This window comes from Chaetodon trifascialis, chromosome 19 (genome assembly GCF_039877785.1).
Source record: "Chaetodon trifascialis isolate fChaTrf1 chromosome 19, fChaTrf1.hap1, whole genome shotgun sequence".
NCBI classification, from domain to species: Eukaryota; Metazoa; Chordata; class Actinopteri; order Chaetodontiformes; family Chaetodontidae; genus Chaetodon; species Chaetodon trifascialis.
Window position 1 is genome coordinate 21249547 of NC_092074.1, and position 24455 is coordinate 21274001.

Here is a 24455-nt window from a genome sequence, read left to right on the forward strand (position 1 = left end):
ACTCTGAGCGAGGATCTGCGAAGCATCGCGCATATCAATAACATCTCCGAACGCATGAAGGCATCAAACCCCTTCACATCAAACACGGCAGCGTTCCTGTGAACCCCGTAAAATATTTCCCCGCCGCTCGCTCTGTACTGTACGCCATCATTCCCTCGGGTTATGTGCTTTCTTTTTTTGACTGAGTGGAGCCCAGCGCGGTGGTGTTTGGCTCACCTTGCCTTTGGTTAGGTGACACATTAGAGCTCATATCAAGGTGAGATGCTGGATGAGTCACAGCGCAGGAGAGCACGAACCCTCCCTCCATAACTACAGCTGACAACAGACGCCGCTCTCTCTGCTCTCTGAAGGCGAAATTTCTGTGAAAGCAGCGACGTCTCTGAGTTCAGATGAGATGGAATTACAGCCGGATGAATCCTGATATCACCACTTGAGAGTCTAACAGCACATCATCTCAATTTTTCACATTTTAGCCTCCACATCCTTAAGATGTACTTCTTTGACCTTGGCTGAGGCGAAGCTCAGTGCTGGCAGCTTCACTGCGACCAAAAGGACCGAAGACCGTCAGATCGATAATCTGTGACGCAGCCAAAACCAGAGCTGCTTATTAAAGGCGCTGTGTGAGGCGTTTCCAGGCCTCCGTAAATCACTGTCACATTAACTGTGATACCTGGATAAGATGGTGCCATCGGTACAGTTTCTGATGTGACTTTGCAGAATGCAGATTTTGTGTCCTGTAGTTTATTTTGGTGGCGCCTGCACAATTAAAAATAGAAACGCTGGACGCCAACATGATATTTTCCACAGAGCAGGCCCCTGTGAGACCTGGACGGTTTAAAGGTTAATGTTTTCAACTTCATTTGTACCAGCTGACCAATTCAGCCTGCTCCTCGGCCAACCTGAGGGCCAGCAGACGGGGCAGTTCATGCAATACATCGTTTAAATCTGGTTACAGCCCGCACTTGAAGATAATCATAGCGTTGCTTTCGGTCCTCACGTGAAAACTGACAGAAGCAGTGGGAATGAAAACGAAGAGCTCAAGAAACAACACTGGACCAATCACGGCGTAACGTTCACAGAGTAGCAGAAACAGGAGGTTTCAGACGCTGTTCAGCTATAAAAGAAGCACCTCAGTGGGATTTGTTAAGTTCCAAAACACAAAAAAACTATATTTTCAAATACTCCTGGACCTTAAAATGTCCTGCACACATCAAAGCTGCAGGAGAGGCTCGAAGCCGCTGCCTCGTGCTGATGACCTCACACTCTCTACCTGCCGCTTTGTCCTCACCTTAAACTTGTTGCCGACGCTGATGAAGCTGAGCTTTCCCGCCTTCTGCTTCACGTCCTTGCTGTTGTTGGAGTTTTCGAAGAGCTCTCGGACGAAGCGGTCCTTGGACTCGCTGACCAGGCACTCCAGAGACATGTGCAGGGCGTCGTTGTTCTTCTCCACAAACTTAGTCTGAGACGGGAAACACAGTCAGAAACATGTTTTCGCGCTCCGGGGATGTGCTACACTGCTCGGCTGCTCTCTCGAAGGCCTCTGTTTCAGCTAAACCTCACTGCACCATTTCTAAAATCTTTCATTTTCTGCTTGGTTGCTGTCTGACTCACCCTGCACCTTCTACCTCTGCTCACTGCGCAGGTGAGAGCAGCAGATACCAGAATACAACACAATGCAGCAGCAGTCATGCTGCCATATGACTTTTCACTTCAACATGAACTCGCAGTTAACTTGGGTGTATTTATCTGAATATCACGTTAAAAAGCTCCAGTTAGGAGTGTTTTCTGCAGTCCAGCGATCAAAGAAAAAGAAATAAACCATTTAAGGGGGCGGTATTTTAAAGATGGCTTCGGGGAAGCGGAGCGGAGTGTGTTTTGTGAACGCACCGTCTCGTAGCACACGGCTCCTGCAAAGTGTCTGATAATAAATCCTTCATCATCCCGAACGTTCCTGTGGACGGCCAGCTTAGACTTCCTGGGTACCTGAGGGACACACACACACACACAGAGTTAATCACGTGTGCGCGCACACACACAATAAAACACTTACTCTCAGTGGAGTTCCTGCATATTTTCCTTATGAAACGATATGCTAATTCCCCGCCCTGTCAGTCACTCTCGGCTGGAAATGAAGATTAAGAGTCAGTGTTCAGTAATTTAACTGTCAGCGACACCACGTCGCCCTGAGGCTCCAAAGTATTCCAGACTGAAACTCACTGTATCGGCCCGAATATGAGACGACACATCAGAGACTTCCACCACAACCCTTGTTTATGGGTTAGAAAAGGTTGCGAACCATCTGTCATACCATACATAGTCCTATATTCCAGCCTCCATCTCCCTTTCCTCTTCTGCAGAGTCGCTCACCGTGAGGCGGAAGTGGTCCTTGTGTTTGTTGTGAACAGTGTCGGTAAAGTGCTGGTCGCTGGGTTGAGGTAGTCGGTTCTCTTCGTCCAGGATGTCCAGGATGCCGACCAGCTTCGCCTCCACCAGGTCTGGAAGGGGAGAAGCATGAGAAGCATGAGAAACGCTACGCCGTTGATGAGGCTGCTCCAGACCGCCTGAGGCCACCGGGCAACGAGACCGGTTAAATCAAGCAGGAGTGATGTGGACGATTAAAGATCTAAATTAAAGCTTGATGAAATGGGAAGAGCCGGGGTGATCGTAGCGGTCAGTCCTTGACCTGATCTGACTCTGAAAGTTGAGGGAGTGGGCATAAAGCCCCCTAACTGTGATTAGCATTATGATATCAGTACAGTAGAACACTTGGAAGGTGCATCAGTGCTTTAGTCATTTCAAAGTCCCGCATGTTTGATCAAAACTCTCTAAGAAAAGCCTTAATGTCTAGAAAAGCTTATCATGAGCAGGAAAAACAAGCAGCATCAATGGAAACTTCAGTTAAAGTGCAGCTCAGTTTAAGGACATAATGAGCATCTAACTGCTGGTTGATGGAGCTCAGAAGAGCCGAGGAATTACTGCTGACACTGAAGCACTTATTTTCATCACTACTGCAGTACAACTACTACAACTATACTGCAACTACATCTGGGCCAAAATCTGTTCAAACAAACATGAAACAAGTTTACAACTTTGAATATGATGCAATGAAGTTGACAGTGCTTTCAATTTAACTCAAAAAAGTTACTTTTTAAGTCTGTTCACTGGTCTGAGACGGTGGTACTGCCTGCATATACACATGTATATATAAATATATATATATTTAACAGCTGTATAAAGAAGGCCCCAAAGTCTGTGAAAATCAAAATTCCCAAAATTCAACACTTCATTTCCATTTCAACATGTGAATCTGGTTGTGTGTGTGTGGTGATTGTGAACACACCTCCAATGGACGCTGATACCCGCTGATGCATTTCAGCCACTGATGGCTGCAAACAGCTGCCAGCACACTCCAGCAGAAGTGCTTGTTGGATGGCTGAACAGCTTCTGAAGCCCCCTCCCCAACACCTTTCCAATGCCAAAAATGGCTTTGTCTGGTGGTGTGTTCAGAATTCACACCCACTTCATGCATGTCAGACGGTCTGAAGGGTTTGACCTTCCTTTACTATTTTCATGAGCACATTTTAACACGTCAAAAACCAAGTGCAACACGTCTTCGAGTCGAGACGGCGGCTTTACGGCGAGTTTGAGCTCATCGGCTGTCAGTTTTGGCTGCAGCACTAAAAACCCACAGCTGGTGAACATCGTGGAGCGTTCAGCAGCTTCAGACACACATACTTCCCTCAGGAATTGGTGGAGAGCAGATTGCTGTCAGAGGAAGCTGACAGTAATGTTTTGATGGGAATCAGGATTCAAACAGCTGTCTTCCAAGTCAAAGTCTCACCTCATTGACCCAACTGTCCACTACGACGTCCTCCCTGTGACGCTGTAACAACATGATAGCACTACTGCCTTTGTTCCTCACAGAAAGAGTCATAACTCACATCAGTAGTAGAAGTCTGTGTCAGGTAAGCTGAGGACAAGCTCCAACTATAGAAATAAACAGAGTTTTAGAGCAGCAGCTGAGTCCATATAGACTTGGCTTGGGGACTGGTTCGAGTCCAGTGTGGAATACTCGATACAGAGGAGGTCTGGTAGGTGGAGAGCTGCCAGGACATAGACTGCATGTATAGATGTTTTTGTACCTGTGTGTGTATCAGCAGCAGTATCACAAACCTCAGTCAGTAGTAGGAAGGTCAGCGCCGCAGCGACCTCACGACTGCCTGAGAGGAAACCGTGAGCTCACTACAAAAGAGCAGCGCTGACAAGAAGGAAGCTGAGAAGACGCTTCGCTCGAGTCTCTTTCAGTAATATTTCCTGATGTGAATGGACACGGCGAGCTGAGAGAGGCCGTTTGATGCGGACGCCCACTCACGAACCCGCTCCATCCTGCTCGCCAAGGCCAGAGGAGCCGTGAGCGCCGTGGATTCAGCTCTGATTCTCAGCCGAAAGCCCCGCAGACATCCCTTCATCCTTTCATCCCTTCATCCCTCCATCTACCCCCTCCACCTGCTCCCAGTCACAAGAAACAACGTGAAACAAAACTGACTCAACGGACTGTGACTGAATGAACACATGAGTGCATGGAGCTAAAAGTAAAGTGAATGGATGACTGAGTGAATGAACAATATTCTGTAAGCTGCAGTAATAATGAATTAGTTAAATGAATGAGTGAATGCAATTTAAATAATGTTTGAAGAGGTGAAAAAAAATTAATGATTTCATACATGAATGAGTGAAAAAATGAACACAAAGCTCACCAATGAGCACGAAGAATGGATGAAAGAATGAGCATCCGATGAACAATATTCTATCATTATGATTCATTCTATAAAAAAATACTCATCTATGATGAATGAATGAATGAATGCCAAAATGAATGCATGAATAATTCTTAAAAACGTATGAACCCTCCTGGGCTTTGACAAACGTCTTGTGAACCTTCATTCATGAGATTTTCCATCAGTTTCTGATGTTTCTTTTAATTTCTGCCGTCCGTATGAATCTAATTTTCTGCTCCATCGAGTGCGATCCTAATGTTCTCTGGTTTTTGTGTGGACAGAGAAGCTCCTGTTTCACACAACAGGAAACCAAACAAACAAACAAACAAACACATTAGTAACGTACAGTTTGGAGCCTGTGATGGGAGCTCATGGTAAACAGTGTGTGTCGGCCGGCGCTGCCTCCCTCCAGCTGACTGCGCTGTGGTTAAACATCTAACACTGATGCTTTTTCAGAGCCGGACATCAGCGGAAACATAATTAACCTCCTTCACCTCTAATCACCTCACATCCATCTCCCTGCCTTTTCCTGGAGTAATGAAGACACATCTGAGTCTGGAGAGAAGACCACATGCTCTGGGGCTTCGTCGCTTGGCCTCGTCGCTCCATCGGCCCATGAAACAGCGCAGAGGCTCCGGGGTCAAACGGTGGAGAGGCCGCTCTCACAAAACCAAGGGCTCGGAGCCAGGACGCATTAAGGCCGACAGGAAGCAGCGTGCCGCCGCTCGTGGCTCCTAAACACAACTGCTTACACCAGCAGAAGAAGAAGAAAATGACCAACATGGACTCAGCAGCAGCAGACATCCAAAAGCATCCAAACAAGAAGCGTTTATCTGAGTGAGAACTAGAGCTGAGACAGATCAGCTCTGTGACCAGAAACAGAGCTAATACAAAGTCAGTGAGTGGTCCAGATCCGAGTCCCAAGTTAAAGCCTGCAAGTCCCAAGTTAAGTCCAAAGTCAAGACCAGAAAGCCTCAGGTCAACACAGGAAAACTCACATTCACATTCGAAACGAGGCCCAAGACAAAGTCAGAGACAGCAGCTGAAAGGCAAGACAGGAAAGTCCCACTTCACGTCTAAGTTAAGAACTTCTAGTCCCACAAAAAGACAGGAAGCTCACAAGTCAAGTATCAAGACCAATAAGTCCTAATTCAAGTCGCGAGTCATGTCCCAAGTTAAGAATTACTGGACCCAAAACAAGACAGGGAAGTTACAAGTGAAGTCACAAGTTAACATTAACAACAACAGGTCCCGAGTCAAGACCAACAAGTCCAAATTAAAGACAGGTGAGTAACAAGTCATGTCCCAAATTAAGAACTACAACAAGACTCAAAAAAGACAGAAAAGACCTACTCCAAGTCACAAGTTAGGATCTTAAACTCCCAAGTTAAGACCTACAAATCCCACATCGAGTCCAATGTCAAGTTACGACCTTCAAGTCCTACAGTGAGACACAGAAGTACAAGATGAGTCCCAAATTAAGAACCTCAAGTCCCCCAATAGTCGATAAGAAAGGCATGTCCAAGTCAAGACAGGAAAGCCCCTCGTTCAAGAAGTATTCTCATATACTGTGAAGTACTGACATCAGTATGTGCCTCATGCATCAGTCAGGTCACTCTGGATGTGGTTTAAAGCAAACGTATCCCAATCTGTACTGAATATTCACACCTAGCTGTTTCTGAGCTCCAATTGTCCAAAAATGCATGAAGTGAGTAGAGATCTAATTCTCTCCTGTTCATTAATGAGAATATTTCCTTCTGCACGGCACTATTTCTCCTTCTCCTCTGTGCACGGCAGCCGTGTCACTGCTCTCTGTGAAAGCTACAGGATTCGTCAGGCATCGTGCGCTGCAGGTGCTAAACTCAGGCTCAGGCCGAGGAGAAACGTCCCTCGTACGAATGCAACGTCTTCCCAGTCAGTTGAAAGCCTCGAGACATTTCAGGCGCCCTCTGGACATTTGAAAGGAAAGCTGCACTGCTGACAGCACCAGTGTTATCTACAGTATCCGAACTACAGTGATTGAATGGGAATCTGTTTAGCTGAGGAGGAGCACGCCCAGGTTCTGTCTTGAGAGTCCTCTTGTGTACATTATGTTCTACACGTGGGTTAAAACATCACTTAGACAGATCTACAGAGACAGCCTGAACGCAGCGGCACAGATATGAGCCGCTCTGAATGCAGCGTCATGAACGCAGAGCGATGAGCGGCGTCTTCATACCTATGCAGTCCTGATTGTCGACATAGTGAACCTCGTTGACTCCGAGCCCCTCCCTCTGGTACAGCTCTTGCTCCTGGAATGCAAATGAGATATTTCTAATGAGAATCCATCACGATATTCGCAGCATGTGCGGCATTTGCGTAATGAGGACGGGGACGACGCCGTGGCTCTGCCTGGAGGGCGTTCCAGCTCGCTCGCAAATGGCACTTCCACCAGTTTCTGCTATTACACTTTCATGCAAAATGAACGTCTTAAGGTTAAGGCTTTCACACCGGATGCCGCTAACAGATGTTTGGGCGCCAACGACTCCGTATGCAAATGAGCAGTTTTAAGGTCAAATGAGACATCTAACATTTGGGATATCTAACATTTGCGACTAAATTAAAGTCAAAGCGATCTGAAATATGCTTTAAGTTGTCCTCTTCTGAGCGAGTGTTAATGATGCTGCGCTTCAAAGGAGCCTTTCAACAAAGTTCAAACAGACACGGCTTCGATTCTACAGGCAGATCAGATGACTGAAATTTGCTATTGATCCAAAACTTTGGTTTCTGCGACTGAGCGGCGATCACGCCAGCACGGCAGTGACACTGGGGACCTCTGCGTCGTCAGCTGGAGAGCCTTTCTGTCACAATTTACTTTAAAACACTACTCCAATAAACCATTACAGCAGCTTTCCAAGGTCAGCGACTGCTCAGCGTTGGTGGAGGTTTGAGAACTCAAGCGCCTTCCAGTTCATTATATGAAGACCTTGACTTACACAAAAAATTAGATATCACGCATCATTATTTCCCAAACAGAAATGTGGTGTTTTGGAACATTGTACTTGCACAGCGTTAGCTTTCATGCCAGCTGTTGCTAATGGTTGTTTGGGTGCTGAAGACTCACCCGGAAAGTTCACTGAAAGCAGCATCAAACTTTCTGTGTCATGTTTCTACGGCTGTTTGTCACCTAAAGGCGGGATGTGATCAGACAGGATTTTCCTCCTTTGTTTAAATAAACAGTGATCATCATAAAACATCTTTCAAAAGGGAAAAATCATGTTTTCGAATGAAACTCTTAAAGTTTCTGTTCTGATGTGTCTGGGCTTTGGAAAATCCCTCCTTTAATTCAAGAATGACACATCCGTAATTTGAAAATATGACACCTACTCTTAGAAAATAAGTGCTTACAAGAGAGAGGCACCTCTATCAACGAACAAATCAAAGTCCTGACTCATTCCGAGATGTTTGCTTTGATCTGCTGCCGTCTGTACGCGCTGGCTAATGGCTCTGAGGTGGCTGATGAGGTATTTTTGTAGATTTTCAGAGTGCTGAATGTGGGCTCTCACCTCCTTCAGGATGCGTTCGTTGAAGAACTGCTGCAGTTTCTCGTTACAGTAGTTGATGCAGAACTGCTCGAAGCTGTTGTGTTCAAAGTACTCTGCAAAAAAAAAGAAAAAAACAGTGACAGAAGCAGACAGTCAAGGATGCTGCGTCACAATCAAAGAGAGTCTGGCAGGAGATACTATTTGAGGAAATCACACACTGTATAGACGTTGTTTTGATGTCAGTACAGTGTGTGCAAAGTGTGTGTACAGGAGCACAAATGTAAAACAGTGTGTGTTTGTAATGAGGACTGTGAGACAAAACCAATCTGTGTGATAGTCCATTTGAACTATTCTAAGGACTTTAATTAAAGGTTTTAAGAGTATTTTTTGGTGAAATGGAAGCTCTCGTTGTATTGACATGTACGATTCCAGTGAAAAAAGTCCAGCGAGAAACATGCTGTCTTCACGTAGAGACTCTTCAGAGGACTGACGGAGAGCTTCATCACACGGTGCAACGACAAGCACCTGAAGATCAACATCAGCGGAGCCAATCAGCTTGTGGTGGACTACAATACCTGTAAAACACAGATGCTGCACACACGTCTTCAACCCCGTCACACAGAAGATCTTTACGATCAGCACAGTTTCTCTGTGGACGCCCACGCTTAGAGTCACAGACTCAGCATCCGACCAAATGTGAACCATGGTCAAAGTCTGCCTGCTGGTCCTGAGTCAAGGTGCTGAACCACGGCCAGAAAAGTGTTTCTGCACAGCCGACCTTTGACCCCTTGGATATAAAGTGTCATCACTTCATCATATTGTCCTACAGGACAGTTGTGACTAAGATGCATCCGGACCAGCCCGGACACAGAGACTGAGGATCGTCTCGCCACATCTCAAACGTTTTCAGAAGTTACTGTTGATAAGAGGTTTTGACGGATACTAACCAAAGCCAGCGATGTCCAGGACGCCGATGAAGTTGGCGGAGGAGTCGAAGGGGAAGCACTGGTTGACCCGGGTCACCACGTGGTCGAACAGGCGGCTGTACACGGCCTTTGCCAGGGCGTCCCGAGCGTTGTTAGCCTGCTCCACTTTGAGCGGCACCCTGGCAAAGACACACAGGGACAAAAGGACAAAAATTATGTGTAGAGTCCTGAGTGTTCAAAGTGTTTAAATCCTTAAATCCTCGGCTTCCAGGTTCCACCTCCTGAATGAAAACAACCAATCAGAGCCAGCTGACCGCTGAATCTCATTCCCAGGTCATCAGACACCGACGCTTTGGGTCCAGTGGCCAATCCAACGCATCGGTACTGAGACTCCACCACCATCTTTCTCCAGAACCACCTACTGCACCTTTAGAGTGTTAATGATTTGCTCCCACTCCACACGGTTCACTGGTGATACAGAAAGTTTCAGTTACTACTCGAAAAGTGTCTCAGCTTAAGTTGAACCACTCGACTGAGTTGAAGGGTCAATTAAAGTTAAAGCACCCGGAGGAGTTAAAGTGTCACTCGAAGGTGAAGTGCTGCACGGGGTTGGAGTGTCGGCTGAAGCATAAGCAAATGAAAACAAAATAATCTAAGCTTAAAGGTCAGTTCAGCAGCTTTTAGGAGCACAAGAGATGCTGAGCGGGAGTAACAGTTGAAAGCTGGACCTGTTGGAGGACCACTGAGCTTAGATCATCATTTTACACAGACAGCAGTGTTGCTAAAGGTGAGGACAGCGTTATCATGCACAAACACGGAAATGCCAGCAGCCAAAAATGCCAAACATTCACTGGTTCCAGCGTTTCAAATGTGATGAGTCGCTGCTTTTATTTGGTCACCTTCCTGTAAAATCCTCGGGTTTTGGACAACTTGACAAAATAATCTGATTTGACTTATCTGACATTTGCCGGATGGGACAATTGAATAAAAGGTCAAGAGTACATCTGAAGAAAAAAACCCACTTTATTGTAGCTGCAGACACAATCTGCTTGGTGGAAAAGTATTACAGCTCAATATCTTGGCCTCTCAATCACTAAGTCATAAAAAAGCCATTAAAAGCCTGTAAAGGCGACGCACCTCTGACCTCAGCGCTCTCTCTTACTGCTGTTTTCCTTGAAGTTGCACACATTGGAGCGTGGACATAAATCTGCCACTGAGAGCAAAGTGAGTCTAATTATTCACCTGCAGACCAACGTGCAGCTTAAACGAACAGGGTTTGCCTGACTTTCCAAGCAGATAATTGTGTTATTGACAGACAGAGAAAGAGAGACTGGGTGTGAGGTAGCGGCCATAAAACGGGGACAGAAACCATAACCGGCAGCGAGCGCTGTGGAGGTATCGTAATTGCTTCTGACTGTGCGCAAGTGTACGGTTCAATAGCAGCAGACAAAAGGAGTGACCCGATCGCAGGGGCCATGTAAAATGCACCGCATTAATCTGCTGCGAGGGTGACGTCTCTGCACAGGCTCTACCTTTGGACTTCACTTCAGCGCACTCAAGGACACACGGGGAAATAACTCCACACGAGTGGCACTCAGAGGCTCCCAAAGCTCCGAATAACAACTTCCAAAATCCACCTCCCTCCCCTCCCCGCAAATTATCTCCTCTGCACATACCTTTTTAAGCCAAATGCGACATCGCGGGGAATACTGACGCCTGATCCCTGCAGGTGCCTCGGTGGTATTTTTCAAACACATTATGCTGTGATGGGACAACCTACTGCGCGAAAGGGCAGAGCCCCCAGAGCTGCAATCTGCAATTTACTGCTACACCTTCACTCTGAGTGGATTCCAATCAGAATTACTACGTGCTGTAGATACACATACGGCACACTTTAAATTAAAGCGTACACATAAACGAGGCTCTAACAGCTGTGTTTACCTGCTGCTAACATTCAGCCATGTGAAGAAGGCTTCAGCACCTTCGAGCTGATGAACGATTGTGTGAAATTCTCCATTTACGTGCCGCATTTGTGCCCGAAACACAAGTCTGATGGCTGAATCGTGTCTTTAGTTTAGCCTCAACTTTTTCCTCTCTTTGGTTTGGTGTGTTGCTTCTGTGCTTTAAATGTCTATAGATACATCTTCTTTTAAAAATGGATATTATTCACGTCAGTGTCCTGGCTTCGACACCCCGTCCTGAACTCGAGCTCGTTGCCAGGAGCATGATCTTCCTGTTTAAAGTGAGCGTTGATTTTTTTGAAGGGTGCTGCTCAAAATGACTCGTAAAATGTATGAGACCACACATGCACTTCTGAAACGATCATTTCCTTTTCAACACTTACATCGCTGCATTTTACATGAGAAACTTCACTCTTGACCTCGGACACAGTTTCATTAAAAAATCTTTAATGAGTTCGACTTCCAGCCTTTCAGCTCTCAAAGCCTCCATCTGTTTAAGCAGATCATGACTTAACTACACCTCCTACACCTCACACTTCTCAGACTATGATTCCCACATAGCAAACACTGCATGCCACCGAGAGTTAAAGCTCTGGGAACTGTACCAACATTTAAAAACAAAAGAAAAAGAGCTTCAGCAGCTCGGCAAAGTGACAACCACAGAGCGCACCCACCAACACTCCCACAGCTCCTCACCTTCACCCCTGCCCTCTGTCCACTACCTGCCATGTTTAATTCATGCCGGCCGGCTCCTCCGAGCTGCAGCGCCGCAGCCGGAGGTTTTAATACTGCGGTGAGACCCTCTCATTTAAAAACCAAGAGGTCTAAATACCAGGGCAGCATAATGTCAGAACACTAATCGTACAAGTAGTCTAATATGTATTCCCCATGAGCCTCTGCTCCGTGAATGTTTTTCCCTCTCTCATAGTGTAATTACTGACGCCACTTTGTGTAGAAACTGCGCTCTCTGAAGACGCCTGCTGGTCTGCAGCTGCTTCCTGGCTCCAGAGAGCCACATGGGGAAAAAAATGATTTTAAAACAGTGTTTCTGGCCGTCAGAGAAATGTCCTGACATTAACCGAGAGATACTGGAGTTAAAATATCTGGATTCTGTTCTGCGGCACTACATTACATCGCACTGAGCCACCACTCACTCATGCAGACGTTTAGGCCTACCTCCACCTGAGCGTGACGGCTTCCTCGCTGAACTCCCACTGCCAGCTCCATCTTTCTACGCTGAGCCTGCCAGGAGACGGCCATCAATAACGATGATGATGTTATTTTTGTTTGCCCTCATTCAGAGCGAGAGAGCGGAAGACGAAACTGCCCTTCACCTGATATATTTTCACGTGTGTGGCGTATTCTACGGATACAGACATTAAAACTGTAGTGAAAGGCTGGTATGATGCTGATATGACTATCAACAGATCATTTTCACGGTCTTTTTTAGCTTAGAGCCACACGCTTCACACGGAAAACCGGGCGATACTCTGAATATCTTAGATGACGCACTGTGTGTCGATCTACAGGTTGAAATTAGCACATACGTCACGACTAAAGCAGCTCTTTCTCTCTGTTTCTGCCCTCTGAACGCAGCGAGAGAGAATTTTTGACACTCAGAAAATGAACTTTTTGAAAACACTCTCTGGAGAGGAAAAAAATCTGAATATGCCTCCCATGTGTTTTAGTGCGTATGTGGAAAACTGCACTTTTGGAAGGTGCAGGAAAGTCAAACAGAAAACTTTCACCTGTTATACTCCCTGTGACTCACTTTAAATGTCAGCACAGCGCAGGCGTCGCACTGATCTTTGCTTCCATCATACAGACTATCGAGTACAAACTGTCCTCCATGCTGACTGGCAGCCGCTACAGTATGTCCAGCAAGGACACAATGAGACAGATTGTTATGCAAATGATTTATCAATATTTGTTACAGCCAGTGCAGAAATGCTTGCACTTGTATGACTGTATAGAAATATTTCAAATTAATTCAAGGTAAGGTAAAGTAAATAATATGAATGACGTATCACTAGTCATCACTGTTGCTAACAGAAACACTTTGCTAATGAGCCATCTTAGCTGGCTTGTGAACTTATGAATGTCAATGCCATTCTATGCTAGCGATAAAGCTAATAGCAACATAACGCTTCAGATTAACAAAATAAACTAAACACTAGTCCAAATACTCATAAACAACGATTGAATGAGTGACTTACATTTAGCTCCACAAACAAAAAACACTGAAAAGCAGAGGTGGCTACGTAAGGAATACCAGCAGCTTCAACAAGCAGCACCATGACAGGACAACTGATGATGAAAGTCCTAGGAGGTCTTAATCTTAGGTGACCACAAACATGCCCAACAGTAAATGTCCAGCAGGGGGCACTTCACTACAGCCTAAACACAATTACAGTCTGGCCTTTTTAACAATTATCATTACACATGTTGTTGGAAAATATTAACATCACAAAATACTGATGAGAGTAGTAATAGCAGCAGCAGCAGCAGCAGCAGCAGCAGCAGCAGCAGTGTTAGCAGTAGCTGTAGCGTTAGCACAGGAAATTTTGCTGTGTGACTGCTTTCCCCTGCTTTAACTCGTTGTGTATTTTCTATTTCACAAATATCAGCTGCTGTAATCAGAATGTACTGACTTTGCTCTTATTTTGCTGGGAAATGGGGTCTCTTGTTAGCTAGCTTGGCGGTTAGCCAGCAGTTAGCATTGACATGACTCAGCATTTTCCACCTGCAAATGTGTTTTTTTTTTCTACTTTTCTACACCGTTACTTTTCTCACGATCCCTCAGATTTACAACTAGTCTGACAATGATAGATAGAAGTCGGAGCTTTAAGGTGGAAAACGAGCCGAAAATTTGAATTCAGGGAAGTGCCGGGTGAAATTTAGAGCAGGGTTTAGGGTGAGGCCACAGAAGTTTCTGCAGGTTTGTTTAATGGCACGTCTGGCTGCCAGGTTGACGGACTAATCCCCCTTTGACTCTCACAGGCTGTTAACCGCTGACCTCGCCCGGCTGGGTCGCCATGATTGGCATCTCCCATTTTCTCCACTCATTCTTTCCCTCCGTCCCTCGCTGTGTTGAGATTACGCTCACGTTACTCTTCCCTGTTCTGAGCTTAAGTACGGTACAACCCTGCCCGTCTGGACCCATAATCTCTCTGCTGTCACTCTCTTCCTGTCTTTTCGTCACTTATCCTTCATGCTACCTGACGCTCGTCACTCTCTGTCTCTTTCACTCTACTCGTTTCTTGTCAGAACTTGATTTTCTTCCCACCATCTCATTTTTGCTTCACACAAAAACGCTCTCTTCCTCTTAAAGTCAAGTAAATCCACTCTCCTTTTACCGATGCCTTTCACATTACACATAGCAATCTGATCAACTGTTATTATAGAAATATCAGCCATAGCCGCTTTAAGGAATGACTGTGGCAAATTGAGTTTCCCAGTTTCTAAATCAAACTTTGTTTTAAAGTTTGATATTTCACTAAAATGTCAATCATCATACATCAACTCTGTGCATATTCCAAAGATTAGATGATGGATTTTGTTGCTTCTCTCCATCTGTCATATATGTGACGCTCAGGACTGAATGTTTTTCTGGTGCTAATTTAATTTTTTGTGTTTTCTGTTGAAGCAGGAGGAGGCCTGTGAAGGTGGGTGTCAGTAATATGCTGATAAGTCATCACTTAAATACAAAACACTCACAATACAAATATCCAATTCTCATGTGTTCCTAATCCAAAGCAGAGACATGGATCCATCCAAATCAGCTAAAGTGCTTGCACTGCTAATCTATATTGTTATTTTCATGGGAAAACCAAAGAAATGGGAGAGAGAAAAAAGCAAAATGTGGATTAGATATGGATGTGGAGAGCTGCAGAGAAAGCTGCCAAATTCAGCTCAGCTGTGGCTCAGAGCCGAAGCCTGATGAACTGTACAAGGAAATAACTCTCACTTGTGGCACACAATAGAGAAAAGCAACAAATCTTCACATTTGAGACACTTGAAGAGAATTAACCAATTACCTGCCAAGGTAGTGAGAGCAACACAATGTTGGGTGGACCTTCATAAAAAGTAGTTGAGATAGAGGAATGTAGCTGGGATGTGCTAATCCAAGGAGCAAATGTCATATAATTGGTGATTTTCTGGAGAGTAGATGTGTTGGGAAATAAGTACATGGTGATGATGCATCTCGAGACACTGCCGGGTTCAGGGATTACATAGAAAACAGCGTCTGTCTGTGTTCAAGAACATCACAGGCCGCTTCGCTCTGTATGACTTAGTTAACACGAAGTGACCTCGACTGGATTGGCCCACCATCTTAATGTGCGTCCACAAGTGTGACTTCATTAAACTCTCCCTCGAGGACGCCGCCACAACCCAACCGCACAAGTTCAAGTCAGCCTGCTGTTAATAACTGCCTCAGTACAAACTGAGCAGCTCTGTATGTGATCTGTGGCCACACAGGAAAATAAGTGATCTTGTTGACTGGAGTGAAGTGTCTTCTAACTTCTTCACAACAAAAACAGACTAACTGAGGCTCATTTACCCTTAAAAGCATCAAAGGTTCCTGACAGCTCTGGTGTTGAGTCACTTTGTTGACTGGCAATTAGGTGACTCAGGCTTGAGTGCTTCTACGGCTTCATTATGCATTTAGTGAGCGATTTCTTTGATTTATTCCGAGCTGTCATCTTGCAACTACATTCTTTTAGCCCGAGTAATGATGACCTGACGTGACTGTTCAACTAAGGAATGAGACACTTTCCATCCATTTAGAAACAATCAGAGTGCAGCATTATGTGCGTGAGAACAGTCAACATATCAAGCACACTTGATGGAAGGTAGTCAAAGGACCAGTATGATGGATTTAGTGTAGAAGCTGTATTGTACTGTAGAAACATGGCGGACTCCATGGAAGAGGACCCTCTGTACCTATAAAGAGCTCATTCTAAGGTAATGAAAACACACACACCGGACCTTTAAGCTTAAGGTAACGGTCAAAGTCCAAGAGGACATGTTGGATTGTGACTGGACACAAAGCCCGGTCTCCTGGATACAAGCCCAACCAGCACCCTGACCTCCACACCACTGACTTCCACGGCAGTACAAAAGGACAGATTACTTCCTGTACTGGCACCGAACATTGGCGCTGGACGTAAATCACAGGCTGCAAAAATGTCCGAGGCGATTTCTAGAGATACCGAGCTGCACTGGACTGTTTGTAACAGCGATGCAGCGACACGGTGTCCTTTCTACTGTTTCCATTCTGAAATTAGTACAAAAGCAGTACAAGAACTCATTTACCTGGATTTCTCTCGTGGTTTTTAATGAGTACTGTAGCTGAAAAGGCTGACTTTAAACCAGCTTTTGCAAAACTTTACACTAAACTAAGATATCAATGGCCTCTTCAAGGGCATTTCTGTCAGCAGCTGTTTGCCCGACACAACTGACTTTTACAAGAAAAACTGCTTAAGCTTGCAAAAGTGTTTGTGCGATGAGTTCCATAAAGATCAATTATTTCAGGACTCTTAGTATTTCCAAAATAACCAGAGGCATTTCAATCAGTAGCCTCTGGCCAGGATTTTAAACTCTCCTCCGTTATTTTTATCCCTGAATTTGGTCTATAAGGTTATCTCAGTTCATCCTGTCACGCTATGCAGAGCTGCCACAAAGCAGCGGTTAGTTTTAGGGTGAAGACGATAAGAAGTGCTTTCATTTTGGTAACTTTTTAGAAAAGCTTATTGGGAGTTACACCTTTGATTCACAGCGATGAGTTGAACATGTGTTAGATCCTCGAGTTTCTGATCCACTGTCAGATATGATCCAATATTGATTCTTAAATTCCCAGGAGTGGCTCTGGTATTGATTCTGTTTTATCAGAGCACATTTGGGCTAAATGTTATGAGCAGATTGCAGTTAAAGGTGTTATTAAAGGTGCAGTTCATTTGTAAAATGTCTACAGAGGCAAAAAGTGCTTTTTCAGTCAAAATGCAACTTCTATAACAGCTGCTTACTTGTGGAATAAAAGGACATTGAAAATCAAGGATAAATGCTGATTTCTATGCGAAATTAAATCTTCAAGAACTGAATCAAATCTTGAGATTAGCGCCGTTAACCAGCCACTCTTTCCCTCTTCAGCTTCTCCTCTTCCTCGCCTCCATTCTCCTCAACTAAACGTGTTTGCATGCTCACAAAGAAACCAGGTTACTTGGGGAAATGATGTTACACAATCGTATCACACAACACGTTCACTGGCATGTAAACACACTCTCTCTCACACACACACACACACACACACACACACACACACACACACACACACACACACACACACAGAGTTTCAATTTGCTTTACTGTCATGGCACATAATCCGATTTCCCCACAGTATATGGAGCAGAAAATAATACACAAATAAAAGAAACAAAAATACAAATATCAGATTTTAATTCTCTCTCTCTAAATCTACTCTTCCTCCCACGCTCGCGCTCTCTCTCTCTTCCTTCCCCCTTCTCTCTGGCTGTCTCTCGCCCTCTCTCAGAGCCGTCTGCACTCTCGCTTACATAAGCCAGACAAATAAATAACCAGCTTAGGTGCTGCAGCCAGCTGGCAGGAGTCCAACCTGCCACCTCTCTTAAATTCACCTACTGGTCTCATTTTATCCACTTCCACCAAAGCGATAATCTGTGAAATTTGCATATAAATAAACAAGCGTATGGATCAGACTGTGGCACCACAGGCTTCTTCTATAATGCAACACTGACTCAACCTTTATCCAGTTTGGGAAAGCTTCTGCATCTGCTGCTCTAAATACTGGTGGCTCTCAGGTGGAAATATTCTCTCTGAAAATAATGTTTTATATGTTTAGCTGGTTTGGATTATGATGACAGCTGCCGTCGATGGTGTCAAAAAGAATCAAGAGCCGGCAACAGAAACGTCTTTCACAGCTCAGTGAAAAGGCTGCCACTGTCCCACCTATGTGCTTTGATTGACAGGTGGTCCGGATGCTTTCATATCATGCAAAGAAAGTTGTCCGGCAAAGAAAGACGTGCTCACATCAGCCGACTTGTAAAGTACACGTGTCCAGGTGTTTGCATATGTGAATTAAGCCTACTGATAAATGTCCTCAGGTGATGTCACTCGAGGCGGCGTCGGCTGAAGACTTTGAAACCAAATCTGTTGGTGTGCAGTTTGAAGGATGTCTGTAGCTGCTCCTCATTCATTAGCTTCCACTCGCATCACACACCTGAATTTCCTGATTGAACTGTCAGCAGTCGAGCATTGTGGGTAATGTAGGCAGCATGTAACTAGAAGGCTTGCAATTAAAGTTACCATCTACGAATAATGTGTGAATATTCCCAAGTCAGCTTATGCTAAGCTAACACAAGCTCCATATTTAGCTCAGACATTTCCCAAAGTGTTGAGCAGTTCCTTTAACTTTTCAGACTGACAGCTCCGTCTTTCATTCAGACATCAGCATGAACTCTCATTACCACTGACCGGACGAACTCATCGCTCTCTGGACTCTCGTTCGTCTTCACTTCAATCCGGAGAAACACGCCGTCGCCAAACTTCTCCAAATCCTCATCAAGAGATCCTTCAAATCTCACAGGTTAACCTATTCAGTCATTAACAGACCTGCTTTTATCGTCACATTATGTTCTTTCTATCAACAGCTGAAAAAGCCATCCAACTGAATTACGACAAGTACCGCTAATAGCACTACTGTCTGAATATTACGACTGCATTTCCCATAAAACTCGTAGTTTTATTGTGCAGCCTCCTCAGCCCTCCTCCTCTCTGAAGGGGATAAACTTGTTGGAAACCATTTTTCCATCCCTCCGACCATCTGCCGCCACCAGAAAGTCTGCTGCCTCCTTGTGCAAAGAGGATCTTTTGCTTTCTCAGTCTAAAGGTTTTTCTTTTTGGCTTTAATGGAGAGAATAAACATGCTGGAAGTGTTTTTTTTCCCCCATCAGCCTTTCATTCCCTCCGCCATCTGCCGCCAGCAGAGAGGCTGAAAGCCTTAGCTCTGTTAGCTCTGAAAGAACAGCGCCCTCTTCGGGTCATAAGTCAAAAAAGCACTACAGCAGATTTTCCTCCACATCACACTTGGAGGATTTCAGAAGGCGCTCTCCAACCCGTAACAGAGTCATCTATCAGCAGTCAAACACCCAGAGGTGATAAACCACACACTGTTCAACTCGACAGTCCTCCCAGCAATTGGTTTTCTGCTGGTTTTCTGCAATTATACTGTGATACCAATGTACAGATGTAGGGCATTTAATCTGGGAGAAGAAGCTGAATAAATGCAGTAAGCAGAGGGATAAAGTGTCACCGGCATCTGTCAGACACATGTCCGTTTACAGAGAGTGTAACTGACAGGCAGGCCGGCGTCAATGACACTCAGAGAGACGGACAAAGACAGGAAGCAGCTTTTAATTCATCTGCCCCGGCTCCTCTCTCCACAGATGAGAGAGGAGAAATAAACATTAGCGTGGGAGGCTTGAAATTGAAGCGAGTGGCTTGGCATTCAGATGGTGTGTGGCGGGGCCGAGCTGCCAGCAAAACAGTTAGAGGCTTTACAGCTTTGCAGGCTAACTGCAGACAGGGAGCGGGCTTGAGGGGGCTGTCACTCTGTCTATATGTGTACACACACACACACACACACACACACACACACACACACATATATATATATGACAAGAGCTTAGTAGTTAGCTCGATGCTAACACATAATGGGAAATCCCATTGATGCGCTAAGGAAAATTAGCATCATGAGATATTACCTGAAGCTGAAACACTCCACCCTGAGCAGCTACAGCTACCTCAAAACTTAAAAGCTAGCCAAACTAGTCATCTTAACCAGACTTTGGTCAGTCTGTGTATTTATTAGAGATCAATCTTGTTTTTCTGTAGCTCTTTCATTCAGACACGTCCTCTCTTAAACTGCTCAGGTGGGCCACACTAAACTCTGTTAACAGCCTCCTGGGTGGTCTGGATACGAGCGTCATATCATTTTCTCATCACTGCCTGGTGCTGTGTGGCTGCATCTCTGCCCTCCCGTCTCATCTTCTTCATCGCTCTGAGGATTAAGTTATTAGCTGCTCTGAACTCTCCGTGAAAGAGCAATGCAATCTGACGCGGGTTTGTTTAGGTGTCTGTTCGTTCCAGCTATGAGCTCGAGGTACCTTCTGATACCTGAAGCTCTCCCTTGGGGTCGAGTACTGAGCCGTAAAAACGGTCTAATACTCAGCCCAGCTCCTCCTCCTCCTCCGTAACGCTTCACAGGTTCACATTTATCTTCTTAAGCTGGAGCTGATCGCTGAAGCCGTGAACGGCCCGAGCTGCCTGTCTGCCTGTTGATGCTTCATTTCTTTGCCCTCAACTTTGTTTACGTCTTTATCTGCCACCAAGTCACGCTGGTGTCCACCTCGTTTAAAGTTGATCCCCTCAGAAACGTCAGCGCTTTCAACTTCAGCATTTCATTCAGGATCCTTCAGCTGCAGTTACAGGAAATATTTAAATATTTAAAGGGTTTAAATCAACAGTTAAACGAGATGAAGAGTCTGCAGCCCTGCAAGCAGCTCTGTGAGGCTGCACCGTACCAGCTAAATGCTAACTTGTCGACTATGTCAGTGGAGTTGGTTGTTTGGCTGGACGAAAGACAGAAAGATCATTTATTATCTAGAACTGCGACGATTAGCCGATCAACAGAAAGCATAATCTCTCACTATTTTGCCTAATCGTTAAAGTAATTTTTCATGCAAAAACAGCAGAAAATGCCGTGATCAGCCTCTAAAATATGGAGATTTCCTGCTTTTCTCTGTTTTATATCACATTAGACTGAATGTCTTTGGATTTTGGACTGACAAAACAAGACATTTAAAGACAATCCAATGGGCTGGGTTGGACATTTTTCACTTTTTCTTCATTAAAAACCAAACCTGTCAACCTCATTGCAGCAAGAGGAAAAGTCGTTTTCTCGCCAACCAATGAACCAGATTGACATGACTTTCAGATAGTCAGAAAAAAGCAGTTAGATGATGGGAGAAGCACTCACTTCAAAGCGTGCTGTGCTCTCCCAGCCTGCAGGTGGTGCACTGGAGACTGCGGGTGTGTTTGTGCTACTGACAATCTTAAATTAATAAATGCATCAAATTAAAAGCTTGAACTCATTTCCATGACGCCTCGATTGGAAACAACACATAGCATGATGTGAGGTCAAACCCCGGGGGATCAAATCCACATTGAATGCGGCCTCCTTTTCCACAAACACACACCAGTAACTGTGTGAAGCTGCAGCAGGAGCAGAGCGCCATGTGTGCTCCAACATGCTAAGTGTCCTATTTAATCTAACACAGCAAATGTAAATTAGGCCTCTCACAGTTTAGCATGTGGCGCGATCAGTAACTGGAGAGAATCTCAATGCATGTAAACAAGAAGTGCAGCAGAAAGCAGCCCCTGTTTTAAATCCCTCCTGGACAGAGGACCAAAGGCTCAATAATACTCTGCATCTAGCATACGCATCACATATAGTAACCAGCAGCACACAAACTGAACCGCGCCATGTTTACCGCCTCACACGTCCTCCCTCCTGATAGATTGTGCTTTTATTTATCTCGCCTTTCTAAATAGGAGCCATTGATAATATTAGAGGACGATGTTCTCTATCAGCGTAATCTGTGGTCCCTGTGAAGCTGCAGAGGCCCACGAAGGTCACCCTCAGCCAAAAACAGCCTGTAAACAGGAATTCCCTCCTTTTCAGAGGAGCTGGGGACGAAACGGCAAACGTGACACAAAGACTTGTGGGTATTTTCACTACTTGTACTACATTTTCTGCTATAAATTATCTTTGTTTATTGCAGAGCACTGGCAGCACGAGGATCTGTGAAGTGACACGGAGGTTAGTCGTGAATTTTAAATGACTATTTTTCTTTTCCGTTGGAACAGTGAAGGCAGCGCCGTTTAAAATAAGTACACGTAAAGAACTTTGGATTTCAGAGTTCATTTTGTTGTTTGGTGGTGTGTAATAACTCAGTGCTACCAGATGCACAAAAGTGGAATTGCCACACAAATGCTGAACCAGAGCAGCCGCCCCAAAGTTTCCTCAGAGTCACCAAGCGAGCGAAATAAAAGGGAAACAATAATAAAGCTAGCACAAAACCCAACTGAGCATGAGCTGCAGAGCTCACTACCAAAATTGCTCGACTGAGTTCCCCAGCTGTGGGTATGAAGCATTTTAAAAAACTGAAAGCATGTAAACACATGCCAATCTCAGAACTTTGTCTCCGCTTTCCCTGTAATTACAAAGCTTTCAAGGCAATTAAGAAATTTTAGACATTTGTGTGAAACTTTGCCATGATTATGTTCAAAAATGTGCTTCCAGTGACCTTCACCTTTGACCTTAGACCACCAAATTCTCACCAGTTCATCCTCGAGTCCAAGTGGACTTTAGTGCCAAAGTTGAAGAAATTCCCTCCAGACGTTTGTAAGAATGGACGTCCAAACAGATGGACAGAGGGACAACCCAAACTCACATGCTTCTGGCCACAGCTGGCACCAGCATGGAGGCATAAAAGCATCTTCTTCACCCAAAGCAGTGGTGGATATGTTTCACATTGAACGCGACAGTCACACCGCCTTCACTGTGTTGTCACAGACCCGTCGAGGAAACGACTCACTGCAGCAGAAGTAGGTCCGCTGACAGCGTGCCTCCTAAACGTGAACAGAAACCTTCCAGCGAACTAATTTCAGCATCCAGACGCTTCACTGGAAGTCCAGATGGCTGACCACTTTACTCATAATAACTGTTGGCAAAAACATTCAGATTTGATCCGGCGGTCATGCGCGGCTGTCTTTCTGGACAATAAGACAGGGGGACGAGCCGGCCAGCTGTTGGAGCTCCGACAGGCCGCTAACCAGCTCTGCAGCCGCTCCTCGGAGCCTCGTTTCAGTTTACTGTATATTCTGATGTCAGCTGGAGGGAGCGAGTCTCTCCCTGGACGGAGATAACGAGACCGGCAATACATCAACCATCTGCTCTATCAGTATGTGTGCATGCCTCCTCGTGCCTATATGCAGCCCTGTTGATCGGTGTGAGACTGCAGTGGTTCCCAGCCTGAGGAGCAGGACTCCTCCAACGTTATTCTGAGAGGTCATGAGGTGTTCACGGCGAAGTAAAAACAATCTGCTGCACAAAATTCAATCAGCCTTTTTCTAACTTTTCTCAAGTCTCTGGGTTTTTCTTGAAATGTGTCTCATCCAAAGGTTTACTTAGCAGCTGTTCTGGAGCTATCGTGTCACAGTCTTTTCCAGCTGTCATGGAATAGGTTGTTTGCAGTCGCATGATGTTAAATTCAGCTGGAGGGCAGGAAGTTTTGTTGTCCTGTGGACTTACCGAGCAGCAAACTTCCAGCGCTGCGGTGCTGAATGATGACGTTGACGCTAAGGTTGTTTGCTCGGTTAGCGACTCGCAAAGGTCCATTGAAACGCCACTAAAGACCCAGATCGTAGTTAAACAAGACAGGGTACGTTATTTATGTTCAGCTGTTTTATGTAAAAATGTTAATGCTGATTTAACAAGTGCTAGCTGTGTTGCTTGTAGCTATTACTTTAAAACATTAGCTAATGTTACATCATTTCTACCATTAGCCGACTCAGCTCCTCCCGACCGCAGACAAGCCATTTTTTTCTGGTGTTTTTCGTCAATTTCTTGCATTTTTCATTCTTATGTACAAACAACATTTGGACCTCAATAAATTGATTGACTTGAGCAACCGTAAACAACGCAAAACATCGGCATTTTGAGCGTGTTGTAGTGCCTCCCATTCAGAAAATCACGTTGGCTGCTGTTGCTCTGTAACCGCTGGATGTGGAAGTACGTCAGTGCTTCTGCTGCCCCCATGTGGCCAAAAAATCAGTTGTTACAGGTTTCAGAACTTTTCGTTCGTTGTCTGACAAGCTATTGAAAGTTGGATCGCCTTGAAATGGTAAAAATTAATCAATTTAACCAGATGAAATCACAACTGATGGACGTTTGTGTAACCTTGGATTAACACAGACAAATGGACATAACAAGCCCCTTGAATTCAATGGCTCAGCACCTCTGCTCTAAAGCTGCGGGTGATCAGATGACTGGACGACATCACACAACCAACAACTCAACACAATAAAACAATGCTTAACACAAATATCTGATGAGAAGCTTACACCTCCAAACACACTTATTTCTGGCAACACAGAGCCTAAAAGAAC

At 45.0% G+C, this 24455-nt stretch overlaps 1 protein-coding gene across 4 annotated transcripts in view; it reads right to left on the minus strand.

Moving 5' to 3' along the window:
* The window catches only part of myo6a (myosin VIa), a 118862-nt gene that overhangs the window by 46122 nt on the left and 48285 nt on the right, over positions 1-24455 (minus strand). For all 4 annotated transcript variants that reach the window (XM_070986804.1, XM_070986803.1, XM_070986802.1 and 1 more), the window contains exons 13-18: positions 9250-9407; positions 8324-8415; positions 6997-7069; positions 2368-2495; positions 1888-1983; positions 1289-1459 (exon numbers count right to left, since the gene is read on the minus strand). In XM_070986804.1, the coding sequence (XP_070842905.1) occupies positions 1289-1459; positions 1888-1983; positions 2368-2495; positions 6997-7069; positions 8324-8415; positions 9250-9407 (718 nt within the window). The remainder of the gene's footprint in view (positions 1-1288; positions 1460-1887; positions 1984-2367; positions 2496-6996; positions 7070-8323; positions 8416-9249; positions 9408-24455) is intronic.